General features: G+C 42.7%; 1 protein-coding gene and 2 non-coding genes across 4 annotated transcripts; all 3 read right to left on the bottom strand.

Moving 5' to 3' along the window:
* Nucleotides 1-3350: 3350 nt before the first annotated feature.
* Nucleotides 3351-8446, bottom strand: RPL21 (ribosomal protein L21). Of its 2 annotated transcripts, none has more exons than XM_059821076.1 (6): nucleotides 8373-8446; nucleotides 7057-7135; nucleotides 6365-6426; nucleotides 5141-5253; nucleotides 4350-4500; nucleotides 3351-3488 (listed from the first exon to the last, which is right to left on the bottom strand). In XM_059821076.1, the coding sequence occupies exons 2-6, from the start codon at nucleotides 7121-7123 to the stop codon at nucleotides 3399-3401; spliced, it is 483 nt and encodes a 160-aa protein (XP_059677059.1). In that variant the 5' UTR covers nucleotides 7124-7135; nucleotides 8373-8446; the 3' UTR covers nucleotides 3351-3398. The 2 variants fall into 2 exon arrangements, with proteins under 2 accessions (XP_059677059.1, XP_059677067.1); XM_059821084.1 differs by having other exon boundaries at nucleotides 8402-8446.
* Nucleotides 4949-5081, bottom strand: LOC132318782 (small nucleolar RNA SNORA27). The gene has a single exon (XR_009484393.1). It is a non-coding gene; the product is annotated as a small nucleolar RNA SNORA27 (small nucleolar RNA).
* LOC132318739 (small nucleolar RNA SNORD102) lies at nucleotides 5465-5539 on the bottom strand. The gene has a single exon (XR_009484370.1). It is a non-coding gene; the product is annotated as a small nucleolar RNA SNORD102 (small nucleolar RNA).
* Nucleotides 8447-15897: the final 7451 nt, after the last annotated feature.

Raw genomic sequence — 15897 nt, 5'->3', positions numbered from 1 at the left:
ACACAGCCCTCAGGAAACCTCAGGCCTTAGCGTCACTGATACGCTGAAAAAACCGAAGCTGACAGCTCAGGAGAAGGCTTCCTTACTACTTCTCCAAGAGACGACAGGAGATTTTGGCATAGCCTTTGGCAGGGAACCATCTGCAGTGGTTTGAGGCAGTAAAACCTAGAAAGGAGGAGACAGCTCAGCCCCCACCTCCTAATTAGGTTCCGTGGAACAGAGACCACACTGAAGTGCAATGGCTTGTGCTAATCCATAGGCACTTCACTGTCTGCATGTTGCATAGGGACAGCCTGTCCACCAGCTATGGGATAGCGAAGTCTCTGCACTAGAAGGAAACTGGAAGACAGGTAACATATAATACTGAACTTCTGCAAAACTGGCTTTTAAAATAGGGATTCCTGAACTCTGCTAACTCAACATGTGTCCAGTTATATTGGAAACCTACAGCTTTGCAGATTTCACAACAGTTCTCTACAATTCAAAGCATTGTAGAATGAACAAAATTCAACCCCGTCGTGGTATGAAGAGAGAAGAAACACCTAGCCTGTAGCTGGCAAGCTTACTACAAGGTTTTGCTTGCTAGGCACAGCCTCAGAACAGGACAGCAGAGAACTGCTTACAGCTTATGGGTCTAGTGTGTAAAACCCCTCCTAGAGCAAGTCAAAGAGGAAGCCAACTTGCAACTTCACCGTAAGAAAACATGCTTCCTCCACCCACACAGAGAGGCTGAACTGCCGAAATCACCCCCCCTTCCCTCCCGTATAGTCTGTAAGTTCTGCATACATCTAAACCTATTCTATCAAGAAGGATGCATTTCAATTTAGACACTGGTTTCATGGCTGAAGATGTCCTGACAGGCAGTCCTTCAACAACTTTTCTCAATTCACAGATCTCCGTCTTTTGTCAGGACTGTGCAAAAACAGGGCAGCTGAACACATGGGAAGGAAACTTCAATAGCAGACACCAAGATCTGTAAATACCTGAGCTGTGCTTCTGCAAACCTGAGATGACCAGGAACACCACCACTGCACTGAGAGCAACTAACAGGTTGTGTATATAAACCCAAGACAGGTTACATCTTAAATTTGTCCTGTTTTCAAACATTCAAAAACCCAAAAAAGGCTATTCTCTTGCTACACAAACCCAATTTCATTTTCAGTCATTTCTGGGAATCTTGACCAAGGAAAGCATTCCCTCCTTCTCCTCCCAGCCCACACACAGCTTCCAAATATGCATTTAAGAGCATCTACTGTTGGCATAGTGACCTTAAAAACACTGAGACTAAATAAATTTAAAACTGTTGCAATGCCCAGCGCCTCTGGAAGCACAGCTCTTAAATGAGACCACTGCATGCTGTCTAGTCTTATTATTCCAAATTGTTGAAATAAATTCAAAAGTTTAGAACTACCCACCACTTATAGTTACTGTTACCATTTCATAATAATGCTACAGCTTATCCACTTGAAATCTTGACAGTACAAAACAAACAGAACCAAAATAACTTACACAAGCATGCATAAGAAAATATAAAATACCATCACCAAAGACTGTACCCAGTAAAACCTCCCACTTAACTCCTTCAGACACAAAGCCTAATGGAAAACAATGCTTATTTTGTGAGTCAAACACCAATTTTAAATTGTGGAACACAATTTAAAATTGTGTGGAACTGTGGAAATCCACAAGCCAAAGAAGCTAATAAAGGTCTAAGGCTTAGTATACAGATCTAGCTGCTCCAAGAAAACCCCACTTGATCATAAAAGCTAAGTGCATAAGCCACAACAGTGAAAGTTAATACAGATTCATCAACCTTGCTTCAGGAGATGGTGGTGCACTCCATGCCCAATACATACAGTGTCAAATACAGTACTAATATCATGTATCAGTCTATTGATGGGTAAGCTCTGTTCCATCTTCTTCAAGGCATTTCCAAAGTCATTCCAACTATACAGCATGCTCCATCTTCTGAGATGGGAGCTTGGAAAAACTTCAAATGCAGTACCTGCTCACTGCGACTTTGAACCTCCAGTGCCTAAAGCCTGTCACCCTTAAATACCAGGCCAAGCCAGACAATGACTTCAACATCCAAAAACTACATTCCCGAGAATGGCAACACCCACAATTGAATGTTAGGTAAATGCAAACAGGCATTAATCTCTTAATTTGTAAGCAGTCTGGACAGTTTGACACTTCTGCTTAACGCACTTCAGAGTTAAGGGAAAAAGCAAACCTCATTACCTCTCCAATTCTTACTTCCAACCTTACTAGCTGTCCTACAGTTGACTATTCAATAGTTTTCAACTATTTCAACAGTCAATACCTACAAATTGCTTGATGTCTCTACCTTCTCCAGTATTTTACTCTCTCTACATGTAGACATTAGTTTTTCTTCACTTACTTGAGGTAGCTACGCAATGCCTTACATCACACTTGGAAAGGTGAAATATTATTTATCCGTATTTATAACAGTTAAGCTTGAGTTTGTGCATGTTCGAAGCTACCTCAGCAGGTTACTTTCAGCAGTTTCTTTAGCAAGCTTCACACTGAAACAAAGCTCACAAAAATAGCACTGGGTAGTAGCAGTTGGCTGAAGATGTTCTTCCATTTGAGAAACGCTGGGCAGGGAGCACAGGGTTTTTGTGAATTATCAATAAAATCAATGGGATGAGAGGAACGCATTAGAACATCAGGTAGATGTTTAGATTCAACAGGTATGCAATAAACAAAATGCAAGTGTTCAGCCAGGCCAGCCAATTCAAATGATAAAAATCAAATTAAAAAGGCTGGCAGTTTTGAAATTAAAGCCTTGTTTCTTAACTACTACTATTTTATAAGAATGCTTATTGGCCGAAGGATGTTCTAAAAATCCTTCTTTTGCAGGTTACAATGGTGAAATACCAAAATCCACCCACAGCCATTTCTCAAGAGGTTGCTTTCAAAAACCGCTTGCACAATTTTTCTTTGTTATTAAGCTGAGGTCTCTTAGACAAAAGCTCTTATCAATGAAATCTGAAGCCCATTACCCTTTTCCCACAAAAAAATTAAGCCTTCAAGTGACACTGTACAATTCTTGGTATATGCTCTTGGTTTGTTGGGGAAATATTCTATGCCCTCTCATATTACCTCATTAGGTAATCAAAGAAGGATGATCATCACTAAGCATTCGCAAATTTCAGTGAACCCAGGATTTATGGTCTATATAAATGACTAAACTGATCATCAAAAGCTGCAGATTATTTAAATGACCAAGCACCATGTAAGGCAAATCAAATAAACCAACTTCAATAACAGAAAAGTTTTCTAAAGCATCTGTTCCAAAAAACCTAAAGGAATCAGCCACAATCACATACACTTGTCCAAAACCAGGTCTTCAGTTTATTTTTTTTAAACATGCATTATGCCATGAATTCATAGGGAATTGGCTCCAGCAGCTCTGGATCCTTGCCATTAGTTCTCACAAAGTGTGCTTCTCTTGGTGGAGCAGGCTGTAAACAGAAAAAAAAAACCCTCATGACACTAAAACTCAAAAGAAACCTTACACCAAATTACTTTTGACAACCATTTAACACATTATTATATAAACATTACAGCACTTTTACCATTCCCAGTCTCTTTAATATTTGATTCAAAGAATAGCAGTAAGAAAATAATCTGCTAGAAAGTATGCTTGACTTCCACTGTTGAACAAAAAACCCCCTACACTTTACCCTCTGCAATTTACTAATCCAAATTATCATGAACTGATGTACCCTGGAGTTCTGAAAGCAACAGCCATTATCTCCTCTCTAAAGTCTAGTTATTCATTCTTTTCTTAAGGGTTTGCAACAGAAACTGTTGCAGCTAAATTCAACTAAACCAAAAACACTGATGCTAGAAATCAGCCAGAGCTTCTGCTGGAGATCAGCAACAGAACAGGAAGCAGCCGTCCCTTCGTTCACAGCCAAGGATACAGGAAGAGTGCAGTTCTGTTTAGGCACCACAAGTATCAGACAGCTCAGATGCAGACACACTGCATGCTGCCACTCTACTCTTAAAAAAAAGTAAACTCCCACAAAGGATTGCAAACCCTAAGTGAGGGTGGTAGCAACAGACATCTCCAACAAAAATCTGCCAGAGACCTGCATTTTTCAGAATACTGTAGGCAGCTTCATTAACGTGAAGTGGGGTTTTTTGTTTGGTTTGGTTTTGGGTTTTTTTTTGCAGACAGACAGAAAGAGCTCAGTTTACAGCATAACACACTGCTGTTTTGGAAGAAAACAACATTTCACTCAACTGGTTTGGTTCTAGCTGTTGGGTTTTTTTTGTGAACTGAATCAACAATGTTTCAACTACAATAAAAATATTACCTGACGTTTCAGTTGAACCCAAATGCCTTTTTCTTTTGCTTCCTTTTTCTTCTTTTCATTCTCCTTCACACGCTGCAGAAAGCTGTCTCTGCTCTTGGAATGTTTAATATGCTCAATACGCACATTAATTCTCTTGGCAAGAATCTTTCCCCTAAGAAAATAAATCAGTTTTTAATCCACTGCACTTGAAAAAAAAGCTACTTGAAAGCTTGTTTTACAGCCCTTACACAAATTCAGTAACAGATACTTTTTCTTTAAAGGGCAATCACTCAAAATACATTGCTGTGGATGCAAATAAGATATACCTTATATAACTGACAGCTCATTAATATATAACAATATGCTGACAATTTAGGATTAAGACTGTGGAGAACACGTAATTTTAACCTTGTAGCATACAAACGAAGAATTGTATTACCACTGTACTCCAGTCCAGTTACTAAAAAACCCCAGCTTGTCCTTTTCTGATTAAACTGTACAAAAGCCAGCTGAATACAGCTACAAATTAATATTTAAAAAAGGGCTTCAGCATCAATGTGAAAGTCGGCTGAAAATCCCCATTAAGTAACATCACTTTAAGTGCTACTCAGAAAAGTAAGAACTGTTTCCTCTGACAGGATCCAAGTCAAATGAGCATCATTTGCTTGGGTTATAAAAAGGATATATACTTTACCCACCTTGAATGACCAATCAAGACAATAACTGTCTAACTGGTAAAGTGAAAGGAGGGTGCAATTACAGATCAGCTTTCCCAAATAAAAAGTTTCAGTACATGGAATTTCATTACTTACTTAACCTGCTTGTTAACAATAATGCCCACGGCATGCTGAGTAACATTATATACCCTTCCAGTCTTGCCATGGTAACACTTGTGGGGCATACCTTTTTGAACAGTACCCATACCCTGTTAAGAGGTAAAACAAGAATAAAGTGTAAACCTTAACTTGAAAAAAAAAAACATCATCAAGGACTTTTCTTTCAGAACTCATTTAAAGTACACATTACAAATTAATTGAGATTGATTTAAAATTACTCCTATTTTATTCATACATTAGAATATATAACCATGCATTTTATATCTGAAGACTACCAAATTCTGCTACGACAATTCTGGTTGCTTTCAGTGTCGGTGAAATGATCGATCACTTTGCTTTCAGCAAGCAATCAAAGGAGACAATCATCATCAAGCTCCAGTGTGTCAAGAAGTGTTAATTCTGAACAGTGCTGTTCTCCAAGAGTCAAATAACAAACAAGCAAATTACACACCATTTTCTGCATGATTGTTACGAATGCTCTGCATTTCAAATTAAACTAAAGGATTCAACAAAGTAGGAATCCTTGGTGGAAGGCTTTCAGATTCACTAGAACTTAACTTTGAAAGTACAGTTCATTTTAAAGAACAAGTTCTAGAAAATACCAAGTGATGGGAAATGCTGCTTCACTTTTTCCCCCTCTATTAATACATATGATGTATGCTTACATTTATTTCTTGGTTTCTAGTTTTAATGTGACTTTGCAATCACCATCCATGCACATACTTATTATAAGTATAGTCCTACAATGATACAGACATAACTATCAGCTACACCACCATAAACTATGGCTCTTCTGAACAACAGGTGCAAGTCAGGCAAAACAGAACATCTACTAAAATGACAGCTGGGGTCCTATGAAAGTAGTGCTGGTAGGCACCATACAGCAACCCAAGTATTAGGTATGGCATCTTTCACTCACTTTTTTCAGCTGAGCGCACAGTAACAGAGCACAGCTGAATATGTTAAAAAAAACATATATACACACATATGTATAAAAAACTCCACATAAAACAGCATGTGACACTGAAGTGTCACTATTGGTTCAGTAGCATTCATTCCATTATTGCTTCAAAAGTGAGCAGTGGGTACTTGCGTTGACACACATGACCAGAGTAAAAAAAAAAGACTACCTCAAGAAACTGGAAACTGTAAAGGATTACACTGCTTTAGCTTTTAATTATGTAGCACTGTAGAAAGTACCTTGATATCAACTATATCACCCTTCTTGTAGATGCGCATATAGGTAGCCAGAGGGACAACTCCTGTTAAGAGATAAAAATTTGGATACTTATGAAGCTCACAATTTCACACACACACACCCCCCCCCCAAGTGGGGCGGGGGACACAGATCATGCATTTGATAAAGTTTTCTTAAAAATGCCTCAAATTTAAATTCAATTTCAAAAACGTAAAACTGAGAAATCAAACCTTTTTTTTTTTTCAAGCAGTAATTACCTCTTCCCATACTCGCAATTTTAAAAAAATCCAACTAAGGAAAAATTACTGCTTTAATCTCATTCCTAATGCAGAAGTTGAAAAGGCATTACAACTATTTACTACTTCATTGTGAAAACAGCTATTATCACTGCTCATTGCTAAAAGGCAACAAACTGTACATTTTAAGGAAGTGCAACCGTTGAAATATTTTCTTCACTTCACCTTCAAATGAATTTTCAAGCATTGATAGAATTAGCATTGTTACTACTGTGAAGTAATCAGAATACCAATATATAAGCTGTAAGAGGTGAGAGTTTACTTGTGGATCGTTCTACAGTTTTTAGCCCAAGTTGTCAGATATCCTTTGACACAAACCACTGTTTTACAAATGCTACTTAGGGACTCTTGACATCCAACAGGTCAGCAATTTAATGCAGAGTTCTTAGTACACTTACCATGCTTGCGAAATGGCCTTGAGAACATATAACGTGTCCCCCTCCTCTTTCCCTTTGTGTTCGTCATTTTGGCTGATTACTGTAAAAATGAATGCAAATTATTCAGAACTACAAGTTCATTCACTAAAAATTTGACTGACAGCATTTTCAGACATTTCTGAAAAATCAAGTCTTTAAGCCTATTCAAAATGACACCACTTTCAAATTGCTGGGTCAATTCAAGCAATGTTTTTAGCTTAGACATTCACAGAAAACAGTATTTATAGGACCACAGGGTAACTCAGGTTTGAACAGATGCTAGCAAGTCACCTAGCTCAACCTCCTGCTTCAAGCAAGGTCTACTATGAGATCAGACCAGGTTGCCCAAGGCTTTGTCCCTGAAACCCTTCAAGGGTGGAGAGACTACTGCACTGCCTCCCTGGGCAGCCTGCTTGGAGGCCTGGCTGTTTGCATGATGAAAACCTTTTTCCTTATATCCAGCCTGAGCTTCTCATTTTGCCTTAAGCCAGTTCTCTCGTGCCCCTGTCATGTGCCCATGTCAAGTATCAGGATCCATCTTCTTGGTAACAGCACTGCTAGGTGCCCCCCAAAGCCACCTCTACTCCAGACCAAGTAAGCCCAGTTCTCTCTGCAACTCCTCACAAGGCATCCACAAGGCAAGATCTCCACTACCAGATTCATCAGCCGCTATTACATTTAACACAATAGAAGCCATGGTCATATGTTTGAGCTCTAACAATTTCCTCAGCTTCAAGCTGGGTGTCCTACTGCCACAGAAGCCCCCCCCGCCCCGGCATTTCGTGCCACGTACGAAGCAGCGCCAAGCCGCACACTCCCCGTAGGCCAACGGGGATGCCAGCCACCAGGCACATTAGCGATGCCCAAGCCCCGCCGCACCCGACGGTCCCCAGTCCGGGGCCTACCCCGTGGAGCTGCCCCAGCCACCCGGCCTGCGCAGGGCTGTTCCCCAGTCCCCGACATCCTGCCGGCGGCCCCGGAACTGACCGGGCCCCCCCACCACGTGCTGCCGCCTCGGCGGAGCCCCACTCCCCCACGCCTGCAACGGCCGCCGTCGCCAGCCTAGGCGGTCCCCTCCCTCCTTCTCTTCATCCCTCGGCAGCCTCCCGGTCCGGCCCGGCCCAGCGCGGCGCCCCGCATGGCGGCCTGCAGGCCGCGGCCTCCGCGCTCCCTCAGCCCCCTCGTCCCAGCAGGGCCGTGCCGCCCCCAGCCGGAGCCGGCTTCCACCCGCCCCGCCGCCAGCGCGGCCCGTCCGCCCGCCTTCCCGCCGCCAACACCACCCAGAGCCGCGGAGGCACCTGAGGCCGGCGAGCGGAGCCCGGCGCACCTCCCCGTGTGTGCCTACAAAATGGCGGCTGGGGGCGAAAGGAGGGAGGCGCCACCGCGGCCGCCCTTAACAGAGGGGCCTTCGCGGGGCTGCCCGCGCCGCGCCTGAGAGAAAGTCCCGGGGAGGTGCCTGCCTGCCTGCCTGCCTGCGAGAGGTAAATCTCGTGACGGAAACCTCGTACACTGGGCCTGCTACACAACCACGGAACTCGCCCGGTAGAAGTCTGACCCTTTCGCTAAAGCAGGGACAAATGCCGGTTTTTTTCATGGCTGTGTCGTGAGGCGGGGCTAGGAGAGGTTTGGCAGCGGGGCAGCGGGAGAACGAGCCAAGTGTCTGTCAGGGATCCTGAGGAGTGAGTTCTGCGGTGGAGTGCCTGGCCCGCCATCCATAGGGAATTGTGTGTGGTAATTTAAAATACAAGCAGCCAAGACGTTGTTTTCCGACATTAAAGAAGTGCGCCGATATTTAAACGTGCAGTAACGTGAGCCTTCCGCCCCTGTGCGCCAGTCACAGCTGCCGGGCGGGAGATGGGGTAGTCCTGGGCGGGAAAGTGTGCTGGGAGAAGCAAACCAACAGCAGAAGCGAAGAGGCTGCTCAGGTTGGGGGATTTCTTCATCATTAAATCACAAATTATAGTCTCCAATTTGTGTGGCAGGTGCTTCCAGAAAGAGAAACAAAGTACGGCTTCTCAAAAAGAGCCTTTATACGGCCACAGGTGGCATGGGCTGTGTGGTGCCTGAGAATGAAGCAGACTGGTGAGCAGCTTCCAGAGCCGACGGCGTGACTCATTGTGTTTGTGCGTCCTCAGTATTAGAGCAGAGAGGATTCATCGTGGGAAGCTGATTGCTGGCGGGAGTGAGTCCAAGGAGTCTTCCCTCCCCCGAGCTAAACACACAGGGACAGTTCAAAACTTGTCTCGGCGAGAAGTTGCCCTACTGCAGGAATCTTTGTTTTGAATGAAAGAAGCACTTACTTAATTTAGGGGAGGGATGATTACTTAAAGGGGCATATAAAAACGTATTTGATCCTCTGACTAACTTCACAGTTATTCTAATGTTGTCTTGCAAAACTTAAGCTTAATCCCTTTCTATCATCATTTTAAAGCTAATTTAATATTTATGGATTGCAAGAATGGGTATGGAGGATTAAATACACTATCAGGTTCTGCCAGCAAAGCTAGCTGGCAGGGTGTGTTATGACAGACAGAGGCCCTGTCTACACACAAAATCTCTTGGAGTAAAGTGTTCCATTTAGAAAAAAAGTGTCTGTATTCCAGCTCTGCACCATGAAAAATTTAGGCTTTACAGCACCTGATAGCTATGCAGAGGAAATCTGTATCATTTAATATGAATTCAGTGAAGGTTTCCAAGCATGAAGATAGTTCTGAGCCTGAACAGCTCTTAGGTGAGGAAGCATCTTGGCAACAGAGAGATTTCAGGGAGGATATCAAGCAAAGTAAAGACAGGAAGCCAAATCCTAAAAGGCATTATTTAATAAAGGAAGATAGGCATTTTCTGTGAGCTGAACTCCTTCCTTTTGCCAGTGATTTACATAGAGGGCAAATACTCTCCACATCAAGCAGGAAAGAATGGGGAAGAACCTCCACGTGTTGAAACTCATGTCCACATACAGAGCATGTAAGTGTAATTCATAAGGGAGCAGTAACTGTGAACTTAAATGAACTCTGCTTTATTTGGGGCCAAGTAAGACATTCAGGATTTGCTGCATTTTTTCTCCAGAATAAATTGCATGACAGGTTTATTTAAAATTTCAATAATGTTTTTATTCATAAAATTTACTTTGATTAGCACATTCCCAGGATCCTTCTTTAGCTCCACATTTCAAAGAAACAATCATGTTTCACAGTTTGTCTCCATTGAATCATTCACTGGGCAGGCTGTCTGGGTCTGGTCCAGAAGGCCATCCTATCTGCCAACATTTTATACATGGTTTTCCAGATCTGTGGCCTACTGAGCACTTAAAGACTGAAAAGCCTTTGTATGTTGCTCACAAAAGGATTTCTTAATAATGGCTGTCTCTAGCAGATAAAGGTGCACAAGTTGTGGGGTGAGTTCTGGTCTGGAAACCAGAGCTAGCAGCCAAGCCGATGTGGAGGAGACCTGCAGCTCTACATTCCAGACTGCAGGTGCTTCCCTTACTGCCCTGCCTCATCCCCTCAGAAACCCAGGCTAAACTACTCTTCTGTGATCCAACTGCAGTTGTAGGATCCAGATTCCAATTTCTCCTAGACTGTACAGCAAACGCCACATCTGGTTCTGCTTCAGAAACACCACATCCTCAAGACTGGGGTGAATGTGAGTGGCAACGCCCAATTTAACATGAAAATCTAAAACCCCATGAAGGTCTCAGGCTGGTCCTCCACCCATTAATGTACTCTGGAAATCTTACTACACCATGGTAGACAGAGTTTCCTTCCTACTCCTCCTGGTTTGGAGGTAGAGCAAGATAGGGAAAGCAGCTTCAATGGGAGCCAATTCAAAAGTCGCTGGGGAAAGGACCTTGAAAGGGAGGGCTCATTAGAAGTCCAAGGAGTGGGGACTAGATAAACATCACTTTGTTTTTCAGAGTGGAAAGTACCATGCCAAAAAAAGCATTTCCAGTCCCAAGCTCCCATAGTCACGATTCTGGTATCATCTTTAGGAGAGCCCCATTTTCTGACACTTTTCTGCAACATCTGTCTGGACAACAGCTCTCGCTAAAGAATAAATGCGCTATGACGATTCTGCACATGGGGTTGTCAGGAATCCTTCACTGCAATTTTAATGCACAGTGGGATCTGGCTTGCTCCTAAGCTCAGAGGACCAAATGTTACACACAGAGATCTTGAGTGTGACATTCCAGTTGTGTTAGGTTATTCAGCAGGGGTGTGGAAGGAGTTTAAATGAATGAGAGCTTGTAAAGGGCTTTGAGGTGAAAAATGAAAAATATTCCCCTTCAGTAGGGTGTAGGTCTCCTGTGTCTCACATAATGCATTTATTACATGAAAAAAAAGATAGCTGATTATGACTGGAGCAAAATTTTAACAGAAATAACTGAGAATAAGTGTTAAACAAAGAGGATTGAAATCTGCAGTTCCTCTTGGGATCATGCTACAAAACCAAAAGTCTAAATTAAAAATCAAGATTGTGAAGTTAATTGGTTACCCCATGGCAGGCTGCCATCCATAGAAGTGCAGGATCTACCCTGCGCTTTTGATCAAAAAGTTATTGACCACAGTCATCTGCATCACCTCTTAAGTTGACCCTGTTGTTCCATTGTTCACTCTTCCCAGAAAGACTGTGTTATGGGGCATCTCAGAGTCCTGCTTCTGTCCCGTTTCATGGTCTCTTTAGCTCCCCGATGATTCTAGCTCTAACAATCTTTTTATTTCTGGTAGTCAGTTCAACTCCTCATCCACAAAACCCATTCTGTAAATATTAAGCCTGATCCTAGTTTCATGGGAGTTAAAATCAATAAAATTTGTGTCTAAGCAACCAATCACCTCCCAAAAATGACTGTACAGACAAACTTCTTGAATAGTCTCATTCTCAGGTGGCTGTACTGAGCTGCATTGCCATGGAGAGAGGAATGCAAAATAATGACAGCGTACCTTTGAGAGAAATGAAAAGGCAAAAACTATATGGACCAAGAATTGTGATGGGGCCCAGCACGTCACACATGGGTGAAAGTTTTCGTTACGCTAATGTTACTTATACATTAATTGCTAATTCAAAATGTTGCTAGATGCAGGTAGATTGATACTGAAGCCAAACAAATGGCCTTTTTTCCATCATTATCTCAACTGCCACATAAAATCTGAAATACTGACAAGTTATGTCATTCAACTGTATATTTGAATAACATGGCATTCTACTTGCATATGTAAATCAGTGAATACTGTATTACTGACCATACAGTAATCATCAGGAACTTGAAAGGAAGCTGATGTGTAACTGTGACCAGCTTCTCATGGCTTGGTTGACCTTTTCCTTATCTGACTTCTAGCATGTGACTATTTTATTCACTATAAAGTATAATTTTAACAGAAGCTCAACCTATGCCAATTGGTTTTTCAAGACAGGCTTAACTTTGGAGGGCAAAGAGATTTAGCTTTAAGTAGATCTGAATATAAGCTTTGCTGCTGAAATGTAATACCTGATGTATCATATATAATAACAGTTTATTATAATGGTACACTGAGTTTGAACTGATGAAATCTCACTGAAACTATATTACAAAACAATTTTTTTGGTGCTAATTCTCAGGTGACTTTGCAGATGACACCTAATTGTTGGGAGTGGTCAAATCACTGGAGGGCAGGGTTGGTATTGAGCGGGGCTCATTGTGGTGAATGGGGTGAAATCCAGCTGGTGGCCGGTCACAAGCGGAGTCCCCCAGGGCTCAGTTTTGGGACCGGTCTTGTTTAATGTCTTTATTGATGATCTGGATGAGGGGATAGAGTGCACCCTCAACAAGTTTGCAGACGACACCAAGTTGGGAGGGGGTGTTGATCTGCTTGAGGGTAGGAAGGCTCTGCAGAGGGATCTGGACAGGCTGGATCGATGGGCTGAGGCCAACCGGATGAAGTTCAATAAGGCCAAGTGCCGGGTTCTACACTTTGGCCACAACAACCCCAGGCAACGCTACAGGCTTGGGGATGAGTGGCTGGAAAGCTCCCCTGCAGAAAAGGACCTGGGGATGTTGATTGACAGCCGGCTGAATATGAGCCAGCAGTGTGCCCAGGTGGCCAAGAAGGCCAACGGCATCCTGGCCTGTATCAGAAATAGTGTGGCCAGCAGGAGCAGGGAGGTGATCATGCCTCTGTACTCGGCTCTGGTGAGGCCGCACCTCGAATGCTGTGTTCAGTTTTGGGCCCCTCACTACAAGAAAGACATTGAGGTGCTGGAGCGTGTCCAGAGAAGGGCGACGGAGCTGGTGAGGGGTCTGGAGCACAAGTCTTATGAGGAGCGGCTGAGGGAGCTGGGGTTGTTTAGCCTGCAGAAGAGGAGGCTGAGGGGAGACCTTATCGCTCTCTACAACTACCTGAAAGGAGGTTGCAGAGAGGTGGGTGTTGGTCTCTTCTCCCAAGTGACTAGTGACAGGACTAGAGGAGATGGCCTCAAGTTGTGCCAGGGGAGGTTCAGGCTGTATATTAGGAAAAAGTTCTTTACTGAAAGAGTAGTGAAACATTGGAATAGGCTGCCCAGGGAGGTGGTAGAGTCACCCTCCCTGGAGGTATTCAAGGAGCGTGTGGATGTGGCATTGTGGGATGTGGCTTGATGGGCATGGTGCTGTGTGGTGTTGGTGGGTTGGTTTTTGGTGTGGGGTTTTGGTTTTTTTTTTTTTTTTTTTAAGGTTGGACTGGATGATCTTACAGGTCTTTTCCAACCTTAGTGATTCTGTGATTCTGTGGGGCTGAGACAGGCTGGAGAAATGGGCTGACAGGAACCTTGAAGTTCAGGACAGGCAAACACAAAGTTCTACACTTGGGTTGGAATGCCCCCATGCAGCTGGACAGGCTGTGGGCTGGCTGTATGGAAAGGGGCTTTGCTGAAAAGGATCTGAGGGTCCTGGTGGACAACAGCAATATGCCCTTGTTGCAGAGTCAACTACATCCAGGACTATATTAGCAACAGGTTAGCCAGCAGGGCAAGGGATTCTTCCCTGCCGTTTGGCACTTGTGAGACCACATCTGGAGTATACGTCCTGTTCTGGGCTCCCCAGGACACAAAAGACATGGACATACTGGAGGAAGCCCAGTGGAGGGCCACCAAGTTGGTCATGGAGCTGAAGCACAGGAACATATGAGAAGAAGCTGAAAGAGCTGGGTTTGCTAAACTGGCAGAAGAAGAGGAAATCTTATACATCTCTTCTGCTGTCTCATGGGAGGGTGCAGAGAAGCTGGAGACAGACACCTCTTGGGGTGCACAGTAGAAGGACAAGAGGCAATGGGCAGAAGTTAGAACATGGGAAATTTCTGACTCAAGATAATGGAAACATTTTTAATGTAAAGGTGTCAAAAATTCAACCAGGTTGCTCAGAGAGATGGTGGAATTTACATCCTTGGAGCTATTTAAAACCTGACATGGCCCTGAGCAACCTGATCTAGCTGGACCTGCTTTGAGCAAGGGACTGGACTGAAGACTTCCATAGGTCCCAGAGATTGTTTTGAGTCTACAATTCCAACTTCTCAACATCAGGTGCTGTAGTTTAAAAAGGCAACATGCCTGACGGATGCAACAGCATAAAGTAAAAATGTGGGTGGAATCATTCTCTATTCTATAAGTACTCTATGGCATTGTATTAGCATATTGGCATCTGAGGTAGCCATTTGTATTTCTCATTAATTGTTCTAATCAGAGCCATTAACATCATTGTTTTTCATTGCTTGTGAAATGGCAACCTTGCTGGAAGGAAAGGGCTATATAAAATATTGCTAGTTTTATTTCAAGTAAAGGAATGTTTTCTACTTAGTGTTAGCTGAATTCTGGTAAGCACAAATTTAAATTTATCTTCAAACTATGCCAAAGTAAATTTGTTTTTCTGTATGAGTACATAAAGACAAAGTAGCATGTTTATGATTTTAACCGTGCTACAAAATGCTCTTTTTAATAATGCATGAAGTAACCAGAGTTATTGAAAACTCAAATACTGAGCAGATTGTAACAATCTTTCAGTAACCATTATTGTCTTACTCTAGTTCTACATATCTTCTGGACGCGAAAAGAAAATCCTATCCTGCCTCCATAGCCTCTTCTTGAAAGAAGAGGAAGGAAGAATCAAATACAGAAACTACAGGACTAAAAAGTACACTGTTCTCTGCATTAAAACACTTCACATGTGATTATAGTTCCAATTATATATTCCTTCCTAGGTGCTTTATCATAGTCCGAATTTGTGGTCAGAAAATGTCAGCCTTCACTAAGTGATTTGCTTTTTGCAGGCCAGCCTCCTTTCCAAAAAGGGAAACCGTCTGTAGCTTCTGCAGTCTTACATATACCAGTATCTTAAATGATGAACCTGAGACAGACTCCATGACATCACAAGGCACAGGTGCTTTAAAATAGTTGTATTTTTTAAAAACACATGTGCTTTTATTTTCACCCTCTTTTGAACATTTTCAGTCCTGCCACCACATTTTTCAGTTTTCTAGCTTATTGAGCCAGAAACTTGTTATAATAAGCAAAAGGTGAATTTCTCAAGTAATCTTCATCACCTGAGGTCAGGAACTGTGGTTGCAAGGGGACTATCAAATATCACAAGGCTTGCGATAAAATAATGAAAGTTGGCTACACTCTGACAACCCCTGTCAGTGAGACAACAACAGCTGCTCTGAGCAAACAGTACAGCCAGAAACGAACAAATTAATGGTCAGTCAAGGAGAAGTGAAACAGAGAATTAACAAAGGATAAACTTGACCAAGCTACAACCAACCAAGGACAAACTAGACCAACTTTCCCATATGTATAATAGGAATAATAGCTTATATTTATGGA

This window comes from Gavia stellata, chromosome 1 (assembly GCF_030936135.1).
Source record: "Gavia stellata isolate bGavSte3 chromosome 1, bGavSte3.hap2, whole genome shotgun sequence".
NCBI lineage: Eukaryota > Metazoa > Chordata > Aves > Gaviiformes > Gaviidae > Gavia > Gavia stellata.
The sequence above is the reverse complement of the archived record's forward strand: the minus strand, read 5'-3'. Positions and strand labels throughout refer to the sequence as shown.